This window comes from Bacillus rossius, chromosome 1 (assembly GCF_032445375.1).
Source record: "Bacillus rossius redtenbacheri isolate Brsri chromosome 1, Brsri_v3, whole genome shotgun sequence".
Classification (NCBI taxonomy): Eukaryota; Metazoa; Arthropoda; class Insecta; order Phasmatodea; family Bacillidae; genus Bacillus; species Bacillus rossius.
Window position 1 is genome coordinate 328078354 of NC_086330.1, and position 16562 is coordinate 328094915.

Below are 16562 nucleotides of genomic sequence, written 5' to 3' on the forward strand. Positions count from 1 at the left end.
CTATGAGTTGAATCTTATATTTGAGCCAATAGCAGCTTAGGGATATTGAAAACAAGAAGAAAAAAAGGACGCTAAATGATCAAGCGAATAAAATAAGAGCAATTTAAGTAAATTACGTAAGTAATGAATGATACCGTACTCAGTCTTGGGCTGCTGTCGTAATGTTTCGGGTTTGTTAGAGACCTGAATGATGGAAAGGGGAGGGGGATGATTAGACCTGCTGGACATTCTCGCACGTGCGTCTCTTGCGAAGAGTCGTGTAACGAGGTCAAACGGACTTCCACAACCCATATACCTGCGGGGAGTTTGTGAGTCTCCGCAAGGTTCGAAGAACTCGAAAAAGTTGTCTTCCCCTGCACGTACAAGGTTATAATAAGCACTGGAACGGTGTTGTACAACGTACGACATATTAAAGGCCAAATGAGGACAACCACCAACCCCATTTTTTTTATTGTAATAAAGTTTAATGCTAAATCCCAGCTGATTTCTTGTTGGCTTACTTCACACAGTCATTTTTATGAGGCTTCTTAGCGAGTTATTTTTAAGCCATATATATCTATATAAATAAACTATACATGTTCTTTCGTTCAAAACATTAAATCTCCGTAAGTTCCGTAAGTTAAAAATTTTTACACGATTTTGCATTTGGATACGCGCGTGTTTTTATATACGTATGTAACACCTCTAACAGATAAAAAGATAGATAAAATATAGACAGGTAAAAACATAGACTTTTAATATTTTCATTGCACTAGAGTAATATATATAGGAGAGATATAGAAGCATATATATAGATACGAAGATAGATACAGGTAGATATATATGTAGATATATACGTATGTATATAAGTATAGAGGGATAAAGAGATATATAGAGATATTTATATAGAGATGGATAGAGAATTAGAGAGACAAAGATAGAGTGATGCTTTGTATAGGTGTACCTATTATATAAAAATAGATTGAGGCATTGCAACGCATGCCGGACATCAGTGGTGGATCCAGAATTTTGGTTTGGGAGGGGCTTGACCCAGCTGAGGCTAGGCTTTATCAAGGCAAACACTAAAACAATAGTGGACCCAGATGCTTTTGGAGGGGGCTTGAGCCCCTTAGCCCCCCCCCCCCCTCCTCTGGATCCGCTACTTCCGGGCATCAGCTACGGCTAGTACTGCCAGCCAGAGTGACCGCAACACTGGACGCGGGCGCGAGTCACCTTCTCGACGAACTTGTAGAAGTCCTCGGCGGGGTCGGTGCCAGCCGACAGCACGAAGACGAGCGGCGCCGTGGCGCTGGAATCCTTGAAGAGGCTCTCCAGGTCCGTGGTCTGCGGCTGCACGAACTGCTGGCCCAGGTGGCGCACGATGTAGTCCTGCATGGCGTTCACCAGCTTGTCTGGCCGCAGGCACTTGAGCACCAGCAGGCGCTGGAAGTCGTCCAGCGAGTCCTCCCACGGGCTGGGCAGCGGCTCCCTGCAGGCAGCACGTCCCGGCTCAGCAGCCACCCGGGATGCGAACCCCTTGCCCTCCGGACATAGTTTGGATGGAGCTATGACTGTAAATTTTTGTAGATTTCACTGATACAGCAAGTTCGCATGTACTATTGTTGCCGTTTCAAAAGCCTCCCCAACGAAGGATATATGTACAGAAACTTCAGGATGAATTAAAAATTGGAAACTGCTAGAGGAGAATAGATACAACAATGATGGTTGCATTAATGACTTCTGGCAGTTGTCATTTCTGAACAGTGGCACGGGGTGCTGTGTTCTTACATTAAATTCCATAATTGTCAAGAAGATAACAATTCTTGGTAGAATTTTTAACATTTAACTGAACATAAAGAAAAATTTGATGGCAGGCTTTCGCGGCCATTGTCCGGAGTCGCTTGGCTTCTGGGTTGCAGCCGCGTCGGTCAGTTTTGGCGATGCAATCAGAGCCAAAGATGAGACCAGTAGCTAAGTCATTAGAGACCAGAAATGAAACTGTCCACTAGAGTACATTAATTTTGACTTAAATAACTGTAGCTGATTGAATGTAGCAGTGGCTGTTCTGAGGCAGTGAAACATTTTTAAGATACTGATTCGGTTTTCTTAGTTAAATAATTCTTCTCCTGAATTTTTGACGTGATAACGTCTTATAAATCGATGAACGCTGGCTGCACGCACGAAAAAGCATGACTAATTGTCACGTTCCGCCTGAGCCGAGCGTGCAAGCGAGAGCGCGGAACAAGCGATAGAGAGGCACGATCGGCCTAAGCGTTCGGCTTGTGACGCATCTCTCTCTTCCACTCGCGTTATCACGTAAAATTATCGTCCGTAAACCGACTTTACAGACAACCTCCTTTTTTTTTGGATAAGGGTCCTAAAATAAAATTATAAACTGATCTAGTATCAATTAAACCTGTAATTTAATGCGTGCCAATTAGTGTTATCACATGGCATAACTGTCGGGTTATTTCCGAAAATGTCGTTACATTTTCGTTTACTAGGATTTGTATATATATTTTTTACATTGTTTAAGATATGTTGCCGGTTACTGTTATGTTGCCAGTTACTGGTCCCTGATGATGGTGAATGCAACGTCGACCGAAACATCGGTGATATCTTCGCCTCCAACGTGGCTACATCCCAGAAGTCAAGCAACTCCATTGTATTGTTTTTGTTGATATTTTCGAATTTTAATAGAAAATTGACTGTCACACTAAAGTCCCGGGGAATAGTGGACTTTTCAGAACTCCAACGTTTACCAACATAAATATAAGCAACGATTTGTTTTTTTGTTTTTCATTAAATTGTTTTAATATCTATAAATATTATCAAATACATGAAACAGACATGTCAAGTTTGTATGAAATAAATGCTTACAAAAACACGTGCGCAGACCGGAATTAATTATAGACTACTTGAAAACACAATTCCTGCCGCTTTTGTGTGTGCGAAGTATGTTGTGCTATAATGGGGAGGTTATATATTATTGCAGCCCACTAAGGATAACAAAAATGTCCAAAATAATATTTCTGAAACCTTATGTAACCATGTTGCTTTTATTGTGTTATGGTATTTGAGCTTTTTTTTTTTTTTTTTTTTTTTAATCCTGGAAGAGAGTGGTCCGGACTCCACAGACCTCCCTCCACCCAGGAGCTACGTCTCATCTCTGAAGTGCGAGTCGTGTCTTATCACTGCGACACCTCGCCCTATCCGTTCAAAATAAGGTTAGGCCTTTTAACGCGAAAACGTCTTAAAAAAGGCTTCCATACTAAAGTCCCGCCAGAGTTAGCGGTGAAACGCTTTTGCTGTCGCCAAAAATTTTAACATGCCTAAACCTCGTGACTCAAGGGTTGTATCGCTAAGTTTCGTATACATTCTAAAAATAGACCACTGTAAATTGCCTGCTAGTGAACTTACGCCATCGTGCGCTTACGTCATTGAGCGGGGAAGGAGGGTGGGTTTGGGAACGGAATCTCGAAAGTCACTCTACGCGACCAAATAATCAATCATAACTTCGCAACGGAAACGTTTACAGGAGTTATGTGTGCGTTGGCTAGTGGATATTGAGGTGCTCTAAAAAGTTAGACAGGCAGAAAGAAAATAGTTGTCGAGTGCAAAGTTGTGCCGGGTGACAGTTTACAAAAAGTTATAAAAGTGCTTGTTCAGGCAACGTCACGCAGTCACAGAAGTATTCAGCGCCAGAGGCAGCGGGGCAGTGCCCGAGCGCTCAGGCCGGCTCGCACTGAATCAAACGAGCGCCAGAGCTTAAGAGAACGAGCGATGCGCCTTCGTGAGTGCCACTTCAAGCGCTGCGCTCTGTCGTAGAGCCACTGACTGCGTCTACCAATACAGAGGCTAAGATGGCTGAAATCAACTAGAACAAAGAAGACCCGATTTACAAACCATTCGTCTCGTTTTTCTCATTTCACTACCCCGTTTTAAACGCATTAAATGTAAAGTAAATATTTATTTACTCTTGATAAATGTAAAATATCATATTAAGTATAATCTGGAAAACATAGATAAATACATTTATAAAAAGGCTAATTTCATTTCTTTCCTCTTAAATTATACATGATAGTCCACTAAAGACGTTTTCACGCAAAAAAAAAAATATTACGGTAGTGTCGTGATACTACCCACCCCCATTTTTGTTTACACGTGCTACTAGGGCCGGCGCGTCCATACAGGCGAACTAGGCAACCGCCTAGGGCGCCAAGTAGCTGGGGGCGGCGCAGCTCGACACATAACAGCTCATATAATATGTTTAATGATTATTGAAACTAGATGAAAATGGATTTTTGTAACAGTTTGGAATGTTTATAGTGATATAAGTAATTATTTAAAGTCCACGGTGACCTGTTTATGATTTGTAATAAGTAAAAAAGTAAAAAAAAAACACAAGCCTGCTTACATTTGATTGTTGACAAAATATTAGGCTTACGTGATGTATTTTGAGGCAAGGAAATTTTTTTTTGGGGTGTACGGCGGGGGGGGGGGGGGGGGGGCATTAAGGTTTTCGCCTAGGGCGCCAATTTACCTTGCACCAGCCCTGGTGCTACAAATAACATTTAGACTTTGACATCTGATTCCCGAGATGTAATAAACAAAAGAAAAAAATGCTCATACAGCGGAAGGATATTTTACCAATTATGAATATTTATATTAATTATTGAAACCATCTTACTCATCTGTCAAAGTTTGAGTTTCCCTTGCAGCACCTTTCAAAGAAAAAACTCACTTTTTTCTTGAACAGAGTGTGCACACTGTTAAACACACTCACTATGTGTTGTTCACTTGGATATCTGGTTACAAATTATCCACTGATATTCGTTGAATGTACGGGCATCGAGTCCATTTGCTTTCAACTCGAACTCACAAACTTCAAAACTTGCCAAGTCCACCGCAAACACACTCTAATTCCTTTCACGCGCATGTTTACCCTGTTTTTTTTTTTTTGTCACAACTGAAATCAGAATTCTGAGTCGAGAGTAATTCATACGATGACCCAGTTATCTGGAACTACGAATAACATTTATTGTAGGCGCACTCTAGCGTAAAAAGTCCATGATTTGACTGCAATTAAAAAAAGAGCACAGCAAATCATGTGGAGTGAGGTCGCAATGCATTGGATTTGCATTTAAGAAGACATGGTTTCGTTTCCATTTTCCCTTATTTACCGAAATCCCCCCAGACACTCCTGGCTACAGTGGCGACCCTGGACTACTTACTCGATACCTTAATATTTAGGATAAGGGCCTTGTTGCGAGGCCTGGGGATATGGAATAGCCACCTCTTCCTCCCAGAGAATAGTGGGGTTGGGGAGCTTGCAAGGAAAAATAAAGGAATAAGTAAACTTTTTAAACCCACCTGGAACTTAAATTTCAACTATTATATTATTTTGAAGTGATTTTACTTCCTGATAAATTATTAATGGTCAAGTTTTATAAACAGACACCGGAATAATTCGCCGGATTCATTTCGCGAAATTCCAATAGTTATACCTTGCTGTTTCCTCTGTTATTGGCTGAAAACTCATGTGGGGGACTTTGGGCAAATGAGAAACACTCAATCAAATCTGTTCCAAATCACGGGTTGTATCACAAGACAGCGTCCGATTAGTGGGTCATCATCTGCCCGAGCAAAAGTAGAACTTTGGAGTTCATCCTGCAGGTCATTGAACCCGCGATTTTTTTTCCGGTCCCCATTTACAAATACAAACGGTCAAAATCGGTGAAATCGTGTCACTAGATGAGGCAATAAAATATTTTTTAAGTTTTTATTTATTACGAAATCATGGAAACTGAATTAAAATTGGAATGTATCTACCCGCTCTTTGAATTACATGGTAATAACAATTTAATACTTCCTTTCCCCATCAATGTCAATATTTTTTCCAAATAAAGCTAGGCAAACAAGGAAGACTAAAAAATGAAAATGGCCGGCGCGGGGACCTGAGTGGTTGTTCAGCCCTGGGGCGCCCCTGTCTGGGTGGTACCTTACAGCGATACGTGGTCGGTTCCTTCCCAGCCTCTCTGGTGCGTGTCGGCTGTGACCGCGTCGAAAGTACATTGGGCCAGGATCAAATACATAATTCTAGTCAGTTTTGAGCTCAGTTTAGCCGAGTTCCTTCCTGGATTTTTGTAAGCTGGAAACATAGCGGTCGTTTCTTTTGGCTGCTTGGCGTCCCCTGCCCATGCATTCCGTCTATGCTCAATCACAGGACTATGACTTCATTCTACGTCGTCTCTCGTGGCCTCAGGCTCGTTGTAGGGGGGAGGTGTGGCTGTAGGCCTATAGTCCACACACCCACTGAAATATTACTAAAATTCTGGCAAAAAGTATAATAAAGAAAATAAAACCTAATTGTTGATATATGCACATTTCGGGAGGAACTGGCAAAAGTTGGTAACTAACGGAAAGAGGTAGGCCTAAATTTAATATGCAAAATTTTTTTTAGTTTCTGACAATAATAAGAAAGATGCTTAGAACTTGTTGATTTCTTCTGGACATAGAAACAGTTATGTTCGCCTATTTCAAAAACTGGACTAACCAATTTTTTTTTCAATACCCCTCGATATGTATATTTTGACTAAAAAAAAAATAGTGCGTTTAACTCACTACATGTAATAGAAGTAAAACTTCTTTGGAAATTCAACCTCAACTCGTAATTATGGCATAAGGGGTAAAACCGCAGAAATAGAGAGAGAAAGAAGACAATTATGTATATAAACATAAATTTACTAAATTATTACTCAGTTAAAAATAGCTGCTAATGGTACCAATAACTATTGATCAATCAATTATGATTAATTAACAATAAATATTACTGATTGTTTGAAATACACAATACAGAAAAACTGTACGCGTTACTGTTTCTTCAAACAATTATACCAATTGGAACATGCTAAATCTCTGAACTAAATATTAAATTCTTAACAGGTGGCGCTATCTCTGGAGGTTATGCAGGGACTGTCTCAACAGCGCTCTCTACGCTGCTGGTTTAACAAGGATAAACGCAAGCGCGCTGGTACCAAATATAAAATTCAAAGCATTCACAGCTGACTATATGGGATACCTATAGCTATTTTCTGAAATAAGCAAATGCACACACTCTCTGTCTTATTCTTTTGTTAAAATTTATAACGTTTTTTTTTTGGTGGGGGACGAATCATCGCACAAAGAGGAGAACGAAAATGAGCCAAGCAACGTATATAGCATAGTTCTCTCTTTATATCTCTTTGGCCAAGTACCTATTCTCTGTACTTTTTTCGTCAGAAACCTTTCACAACACTGTTCCACGAAAACTTTGCACTTGAAATTTTACTCTTATCGCGCCCAAAGAAGTTTCACTTCGAAGAAGTATAGTTTTTTCAATCTTTGAATAAAAAAACCATTAACTGAATCTAACAAGAAGCCGAGTTGGTAGTAGCACTAGCTGCTATGGCTCTTGACCCAGCAGTGTCGACTCTATGAGCGCCGTGCACTCTCGGCGCCTCACCTGTGAGGTTCCGTGGAGTCGAACACCCGCTTGTACTTCTCGCCTTCCTCCGCAAAGTGCGGCACCCACTCCTTGAAGGCAAGCAGGAACTCCAGGCCTTGGATCTCGTTCCACGCCCGGGTGGTCAGCCACTCCAGCTCGGGCTTGGGCCTCGCCTGGGCAGAAGACACCCGCGTCACTCTTCCCGTCCTGAGGGCGTGCAGCGACACAGGCCTCGAAAGCCACAATGCCCGTGTGGTCAGACCTTTCAATTCCTCACTCCCTGGTGGGGTCACACACGGACTATTCACAAGTGGCAGTAGCCGTGAGACGGTGCTCCCATTTCTCCCACCCTTTCACATCACGACCAAGTGCATACTGGTGCTGTGAACCTGCTACTGTCTGCTACCACCAAGCCTGGGATTGGACACGAGATTTACATTCATACGGCCAACAAACCTCAAGCCAACCTCTGTCACTAAGGATGATAGTGATATGTTGATATGCCTTGAGGGAGGTTTGGAATTCCATGGCGTGACCGTGGAAGACTAGGTGAAATAATACTACCGTGATTATCAGCTGCCTTCCACAGCATTGAGGTGATGGATCAACATTGTACCAAGTCCTGTAACTGGGAAGGAATATTTCCGTGAGTGTAAAATCACCGCCCTGGACTGGGAGTAAAACCAGGGACCTATGGCTTGTCAGCCTGAAGCTAATAAATAAGAATTGTGCCCGGGTGCTGAGATGGAATTCAGACCTTCTCCACATGAATGTGATACAGTCGCTCTTTGAGGAAAATGGTGGTTGGCGCGATGTGTATATTCTACTCTCCGACCTCCCTGGCTATGGAGCGACACTAGTAAAACACTGTACACACATCCTTGATACTGGAGATCCAACACCAGTCCGGTCATCTGATTTCGGTTTCGTTATTTGACCGAAATCACACCAGGTTCCCAACATGGCACACGGTCCATTCGACCATCGAACAAAGATGGAGATATAGAAGTGCGACTCTGAATAAAGAAAACTGAACCCATGTTTTGCGGGACATGTTATGCTATCTGTCGGCTGGGCCCATTAATACTAGCAAAAAAAAAATCTTGGTTGGGAGGTTCAAATCCAAAGTTGATAATGTTGTTTTAACTACTTGACGAACTAATTGCTTAGTAACAGATATTCGAACTGTGCGAGGAACATTTAATGCTGTTTTGTAATGAAAATCATTTTATATATAAATTCGTAGGAGGACTAAAATTTATGGTACACTATACCACAAAAATCAAGTGGATTAATGTGTACTAGTTAGTTTGCCTGATATTAGCTTATGCTTAACTTCTCACAATGACTATAGCTATAAGCCACCAGTAGCGTAGCCAGGATTTGTATATGGTTAAGAAGCATGGTCCCCCTATTAAAGCGGGGGGTCCTGGGGCCCTCCCCCGGAAAAATTTGGATTTTAAGGTGTAAAATAGTGCTATTTGAGCAGTTTTTGGTAATTTACTTTAAATATTGTAATGGTAACATTTTTTAAAATTTTTTAATAAAAAATTGTTTGAGTGATTAAGTAAGAAATTAATTAAAGATATTTTAATCAATTCAAGTGCCTTGTCCACGTCCACTCAAAATCATAAATCATGTTCGAAGCTCGTCAATACAAAAAAAGAAAAGGAATAAAAATGGTTGGGTTTCGGCTGAACTGGCATATTCCTGGAAACAATTAGCTTTAGCATGAAGAGTTACCCAGTCACCACCTGCTTATAATTAACGCGCTGGTTAAATAGAATAGGTGTAAGATATTTGAAAACTTGGGACCCGTCATGGCGTCACAACCTTATAGCTTCTGCTCGTGACAGGGGTAGGGGAAAGGAAGGAGAATCGGTAGGGCTCTCTTACTCTTACCCTCCAGTGCAGTGGCCGGTGATAGCAGTAATACACCCAGACGTTTAGCTAACCTGCTTCTGATAAGAAAAAAAATAGGGCCCCCTGACCTAACGGTGGCCCCAAACTAGTTGGAAAGACTAGGTTTCAGTCCCCGGCAGCGAACTGACCTGAGCCGGCGCCGTGCCGCCAGAGAGCAGCGCGCGGTACTCGGCTCCGTCCACTTCGCCGGCCTCCAGCCGCGCGCGCACCGCCAGCAGGAAGGCGAAGTGCTGCTTGTGGCGCTCGAACAGGCTGCGGCACACGTTCGAGAACATGTCGAACGTGAACACCGCGTTGATGCTGGCGATGCGCTTCTTCGTGTCCGCTGCCGTGCACACAAAGCACACGCTCGGTCGCTTCAAGGAGGGCCAGGTCCTAGCAGTACGTACTTTACAACCGTTCAAGTCATACTTCTTTGGGCGTCTGGTGAAATTTTGGGATGCGACGAAATGCGTGAGCACCATGAGACGGAAATTTGACTGCATGACGTCCAAAGCACTTGCGATTTTTCGTCCAGTTGTATTTACATGCAAGGTTCACAACGTAGCAGGTGGGTTATTTTCAAAACCAATGAAATATACTAAAGGTGTAACACCATTATAAAATTGTCATATTCAGCCTATTTTTTTAAATTGATTTAATAGCTTCATCTACTAGAAAAACTATTTTTATAATGTTTTAAACAGCGAACCCAGTTTTTGCAAACTGAACTTCCTTTAGGTTTACTAATAAATTATTAGCCGAGAATTTTGTGTTGGATCATACATGATGATATTTACTTCTTTGTCGGTTCTCAGCAATGTGATGAACTCTGTGCCATCTTTTTCAAACTTAAAGTTGCAGTCTAAAAGAATTTCCTCTGGCTCGAAATTTCTAATATTATAAATTAAACAGGCACTTTAACTCTCTGTTTCTTAGTTAACTTCCATGATTTCATATTTAATTTTTTTTTTCGGATTCCTGGCGTGACAGGCACAGATAATACACTGTCAAAACTACATACTTAAATACGGTCTAGAGTCTGGGACGCCAGAAAATACTGATAGCTTCCTGGCAGCATCTGCAACTATCGTAATTATAGCACCATTCAATGGCTGCTGACATAAGAAACTGCTCGGGGCTAAGTCCTATCCCACACAAGGCAATAAATGCAATATGGAAGTGGTACTGCAAGCTGGAATGTGATATTTGGAAAACTAAGGAGAAGCTCTTTTATTTATGTACATTTTTTTTACTTTTTGCTTCCCCCAGTTATTCAAAATAAAGCCTTCCTACGACAGCCACAACTTTTGCAGTTGTTGTAGCAATTTGCTTAGTATCCAAATGCTCAGTGTTACTCTGATATTTCCAATAAGTATACCAGCAGCCTTGGGAATAACTTTAGGCGATAATTCGTAAATGTTTTCAACTTGGTTTTTTTTTTTCGTGAATAACCTGCAGCAGAAATTTGTCGGTCGAATTATAACCCAGCCATTATAAATTTCAATAAAAGTAATCATTTAAATTTTTCCCTTAATCGACCACTATCCATACTCTCTTGTTGAGGTTGTGTCATAGCCCATACTACACACACCAGTCAGGGTGCCACAACCTGCTCTCTTGATGAAGTTGCGTCATGGCCCATATTCCAAACACCTGTCTGAGTCTGCCCCAGTACTCACCTGTCTTCTCGGCGGCCTCCATGCTGCCCACGAAGATGTTGACGAACCACTCGAGCGAGTACTGGTACATGGGGTCGATGATGGCTAGGTCGGACACGCAGAAGAAGAGAATCTGCGCGCGGGTCGCCACAGGGATGTACTGCGCCCTCGTCGAGTCGATGACCTCCTGGGTCTTCTCCGCCTCCTTCACTTTCACCTGCACACAGTACACCGTCGGAGAGATGACATCAACACCCACCTCTCCGTGACGGACAGTCCCAGTGGCTTCCCGAAATCACTTCAGACTGGTGCTGGAATAGTTCCTCGCAATAGGCCATTGACAGACATGGTGATTTCTCTTAGTAAAATTGGACTGTTTGTTAGGCCTCAATACATTTTGTTCGCATACACGTCATCCCGTCCTCGCTGACTCTGAGTGGCGTAAGAATATCATTCCGCACTTGACAGGACAAATGAGAGTATATACGTGTTCTGTTACATTTGTGATTCTCCTGAAAATAATACCGAAGGCTGGGAATCTTGCTACTTTTTAAAAGGAGCATGGATGGCAGAGAACGGAATTAACTTTGGGTCTGAAAACACCAAGTTCCAAGTTTTTTTCAGTTGCAAACTTCAACATAATTACATTGTATAGATTTTACATATGACCACAAACAACAACAGATAAACTATAAATGTCATTTTTAAAATGAATCTTCAGACCATTAGCACAATGAGTTACATTGTATTGTCAACTATCTTAGCTCACAACATTTTTGCGATGAATCACCATCCCTAACCATTGCATTTTTCTTCCCTCACAATACCTACCATTAAAGTCGTGTCTCTGCATCTCTGTCAACGAAACGATAACAGCTCTTTACTAATAATTAAAGGCTCGGCTTCACCCACTATGAAACTTTATTAGGTTTGTTTAGCAAGAATGTTTTCAAAAATGAAACTGTTTTTTGTGAATTTTTAGGCATTTTATAGCTATGGAAACTCAGAAAATTATTATAAGTTAGTAACTGCCAGACATTATTCAGGAAAACACTTTAATGACGATAACTGCTAGCATGCAGCCGATATCTGACTTGGAATTTGCTACGAAACATAAACTACAATGCTTACATAGTAGAACATAAAAATAATGGCATCCCATCATGGAGGATGGCGATAAGGGATGTGGGGGTAGCCAACCCTTAAAAGTCAGCTTTGGTGGCACATGAAACTCCTTTGGTTTTACTTGTAGCTTGCTAATTGCCCGAGTGTGAGTTCAACATTACTGAGCTTCTTCACCATTACACTAAGTGGAGAAAGTGGGTTAACCATGTATATTTTTATCCAGCAACAACTTGCAGGCCTGTTCTTAACGTGTTGCAGACATCAGTTTCTTGGAGTTAAGAAGAGTAGGTGTATTTAATATTTGATATTTTAGTAATTGAAGTCTTAATGACTAACTGCCATGCCCAATCATGAGTAATAATAGCGTTTAATGCTAATTCCTGGCTGATTTGTTGTTATATGTGTTTAAGAATACTCACTACATAATGTCGATTTTGACGTGACAACGTCTAATAAATCGATGAATGCCGGCTGCACGCACGAAAAAGTGTCCTGTAACGCACATTGTCTCACTACGATGTGTCCCGTTACGCTCATTGTACGCTTGCGCCGCAACTCTCTTCCACTCGATTGGAACAACCATCGATTTGACTTTTCAATTATGTTTTCGTCGTTTGAATTATTATTATTATGTAATTTAACGATCGTCCACCGATTTTCAGCACAATCGGTACGGTTATTTAAAAGTAATGTTGAATTTTGAAATACGTTTTTGTACGAACAATGGTGTTTTAGATACACATATTAATTGAAATTACACCCGGGATCTTTTGCACAATGTTTTAAAAAATATTGTAACACATTATAAATAAGTTTGGTGTATTTGGGATGTGTATTTGTTATAAAATCGTATTAAAAAACGAAATAATATTATTCCCCTACGATGCTGTCATGTACGGTGACGGACGCGAACCGAACGAATCGCGCAAACTACCCGCTTCCGCGGCAACCAGGCACTCGTTAATACATATTTTCCTTTGTTTATCGCGAGGGGCGTTATTATTAATGAATTATAAATAAAATTTCGTGCCCCGGGCCACAATTGCGTATCATTTTGAGCACTGGAAGACATAAAAACGCAAAATATTCTCGACGAATGTTATCTCGGCCCCAGCGCACGACGAGCGTCTGGGTTGCAGATTAAAGCCGAAATTCTTTCTTAAACTTACTAATACTTTTTTATTAACTGCAAGGGTATTTTTATTAAATTCTACGTTTAATTTCACGACGAACAAACTTCGTCGTTAAATGTGTAATTGCGGAAAAGCGTAAAACATTCTCGATGATCTTGAAGTTAAATAGCAAACATGTATAAAAGTTATAGTTAAAATAATCTCTTCGTTAAAGTAATAAATATATTTGAATTAATGAGTGAAAATAAAAGTAATTTTATCAATTAAATTGTATATTTCATTTTACTCCTTCTTTGTATCCATACAAATTAGTGATACTAATTCAATAAAAATGATACAATTTTATTCATAAAAGTGTGCAATCATTTTATCAATGTTTTGTTATAACGTCACGTTAAACTATCGTCCGTAAACCGACTTTACAGACAACCAATTTTTTTTTACAGTTATTCCTAACGAGTTCCTATCAAGCTATTAAATAAACTTCTATCATTAACCTTTATTGTAATACGAATTATTTAGCTAATGAACTGTTGACCAGAGTGATTTCGAAATTTATATCGGACACCTTACCAACAACGCTATTTAAAGACGACGAGGGGTTATGAGAGAGGAACATTGACGCATTGCGAGTACCCCGGGGAAATAATGGTATTCAAATGTTCTCCTGGTTTGACCCTGCCGAGAGTCTAGAGAGACACCATGGGGTACCTTCAGGTGCGAATGTTCTGTGTAAGCATTTTAAGCGGTGCTTATAGTTTGAACATATTATACATGTTGTATTGAACCTACTACATTCTGAAGCGTTTCGTTTTAATCTGCACGCTTGAATGGTGAGCACATAGTCACTTCCATACGAGGTCTGTCTCTTCCAATTGACTCTTCGCGATCTTTTATTGTAATTGTTGAACACCCCGCTCTCTCTAACAGAATGTCATCACTACAGGCTGGCTGCAGCTGGTCGAGCTGCCTACTAGCCCTCTTGCCCTGTGGGACAGCGCGTCCTCTCCTCTGTAAGCACTTCTCTTAACTACACTAATTGGCCACACGGGCACCCCCACTCACGACAGAGGGAGGGTGGAGGTCCACTCGGCCAGACATCACGTTACCATCTGCCCGGATGTTGACAACCCAGCTGTACACACTGTAAGCAAACTGTTTCTCCTTTGCAGCCAGTATCGACCGACTGAAAATTTGAGACCGCCAAGACAGCTGTGACTCCCTCACGTACAGAGGGGTAAGGTGAAGCATTATCCTCACATTAAGCTTAGCGCTGCGTTGGCCTGAAAACGGTGGTTTTTTTTATGTAACATACAGCGTATGTCATTAAAAATGTGGTTTAAGTGCTAGATTTAATAAATGTATTACAAGCAAGGTTTTAAAAAACTTTTTTTTCATGTACTTTTAGAAATGACCCATGCGGCTCAATTATTGTGTGTATAGTAGTTTGCTAATATTGTATATGCTAGGAGTAAGTTTGTAATTTTGAGGAATATAGCTTGAAACCAAAGAAAGCATTAAAGTTTAGATACAGTATTTATTGTGTGTAATTTATACATTTTTTTTGGACTAACTAGTCATCACAGATATAACTATTTTTGTAACTAAAGTAATTTATGAGATGTCTAGTCTAAGCCGATATAACTATTTTTGTACTGGAAGTTATTTATGAGATATGTTAAAGATTAGGAAAAAAAAATTGGAACTAATTTTTATGTGTTTGGTTAATGTTCTGCCCCATTACATTTTCAGCATGGGTTTTACCCTTTGATCTTGTTTTCTTTTTTAAATTTAATATGCAGGTTAGGCCCCCATCTGGGCAAGTGTTTACCTCGCGGAAGGTAACAAGAGATGCAGGTTAGGCCCCCATCTGGGCAAGTGTTTACCTTGTGGAAGGTAACAAGAGATGCAGGTTAGGCCCCCATCTGGGCAAGTGTTTACCTTGTGGAAGGTAACAAGAAATGCAGGTTAGGCCCCCATCTGGGCAAGTGTTTACCTTGTGGAAGGTAACAAGAAATGCAGGTTAGGCCCCCATCTGGGCAAGTGTTTACCTTGTGGAAGGTAACAAGAGATGCAGGTTAGGCCCCATCTGGGTAAGAGTTTACCTTGTGGAAGGTAACAAGAGATGAAGGTTAGGCCCCCATCTGGGCAAGTGTTTACCTTGTGGAAGGTAACAAGAGATGCAGGTTAGGCCCCCATCTGGGCAAGTGTTTACCTTGTGGAAGGTAACAAGAGATGCAGGTTAGGCCCCCATCTGGGCAAGTGTTTACCTTGTGGAAGGTAACAAGAGATGCAGGTTAGGCCCCCATCTGGGCAAGTGTTTACCTTGTGGAAGGTAACAAGAGATGCAGGTTAGGCCCCCATCTGGGCAAGTGTTTACCTTGTGGAAGGTAACAAGAAATGCAGGTTAGGCCCCCATCTGGGCAAGTGTTTACCTTGTGGAAGGTAACAAGAGATGCAGGTTAGGCCCCCATCTGGGCAAGTGTTTACCTTGTGGAAGGTAACAAGAAATGCAGGTTAGGCCCCCATCTGGGCAAGTGTTTACCTTGTGGAAGGTAACAAGAGATGCAGGTTAGGCCCCATCTGGGCAAGTGTTTACCTTGTGGAAGGTAACAAGAGATGAAGGTTAGGCCCCCATCTGGGCAAGTGTTTACCTTGTGGAAGGTAACAAGAGATGCAGGTTAGGCCCCCATCTGGGCAAGTGTTTATCTTGTGGAAGGTAACAAGAGATGCAGGTTAGGCCCCCATCTGGGCAAGTGTTTACCTTGTGGAAGGTAACAAGAGATGCAGGTTAGGCCCCCATCTGGGCAAGTGTTTACCTTGTGGAAGGTAACAAGAAATGCAGGTTAGGCCCCCATCTGGGCAAGTGTCTACCTTGTGGAAGGTAACAAGAGATGCAGGTTAGGCTCCATCTGGGCAAGTGTTTACCTTGTGGAAGGTAACAAGAGATGCAGGTTAGGCCCCCATCTGGGCAAGTGTTTACCTTGTGGAAGGTAACAAGAGATGCAGGTTAGGCCCCCATCTGGGCAAGTGTTTACCTTGTGGAAGGTAACAAGAGATGCAGGTTAGGCCCCATCTGGGCAAGTGTTTACCTTGTGGAAGGTAACAAGAGATGAAGTTTAGGCCCCCATCTGGGCAAGTGTTTACCTTGTGGAAGGTAACAAGAGATGCAGGTTAGGCCCCCATCTGGGCAAGTGTTTACCTTGTGGAAGGTAACAAGACATGCAGGTTAGGCCCCCATCTGGGCAAGTGTTTACCTTGTGGAAGGTAACAAGA

General features: G+C 41.5%; 1 protein-coding gene across 1 annotated transcript in view; it reads right to left on the reverse strand.

Moving 5' to 3' along the window:
- The window catches only part of LOC134528054 (dynein axonemal heavy chain 1-like), a 257114-nt gene that overhangs the window by 27313 nt on the left and 213239 nt on the right, over positions 1-16562 (reverse strand). Inside the window, exons 29-32 of the mRNA XM_063361270.1 lie at positions 11050-11245; positions 9517-9713; positions 7484-7638; positions 1213-1468 (exon numbers count right to left, since the gene is read on the reverse strand). Coding sequence (XP_063217340.1) covers positions 1213-1468; positions 7484-7638; positions 9517-9713; positions 11050-11245 — 804 coding nt within the window. The remainder of the gene's footprint in view (positions 1-1212; positions 1469-7483; positions 7639-9516; positions 9714-11049; positions 11246-16562) is intronic.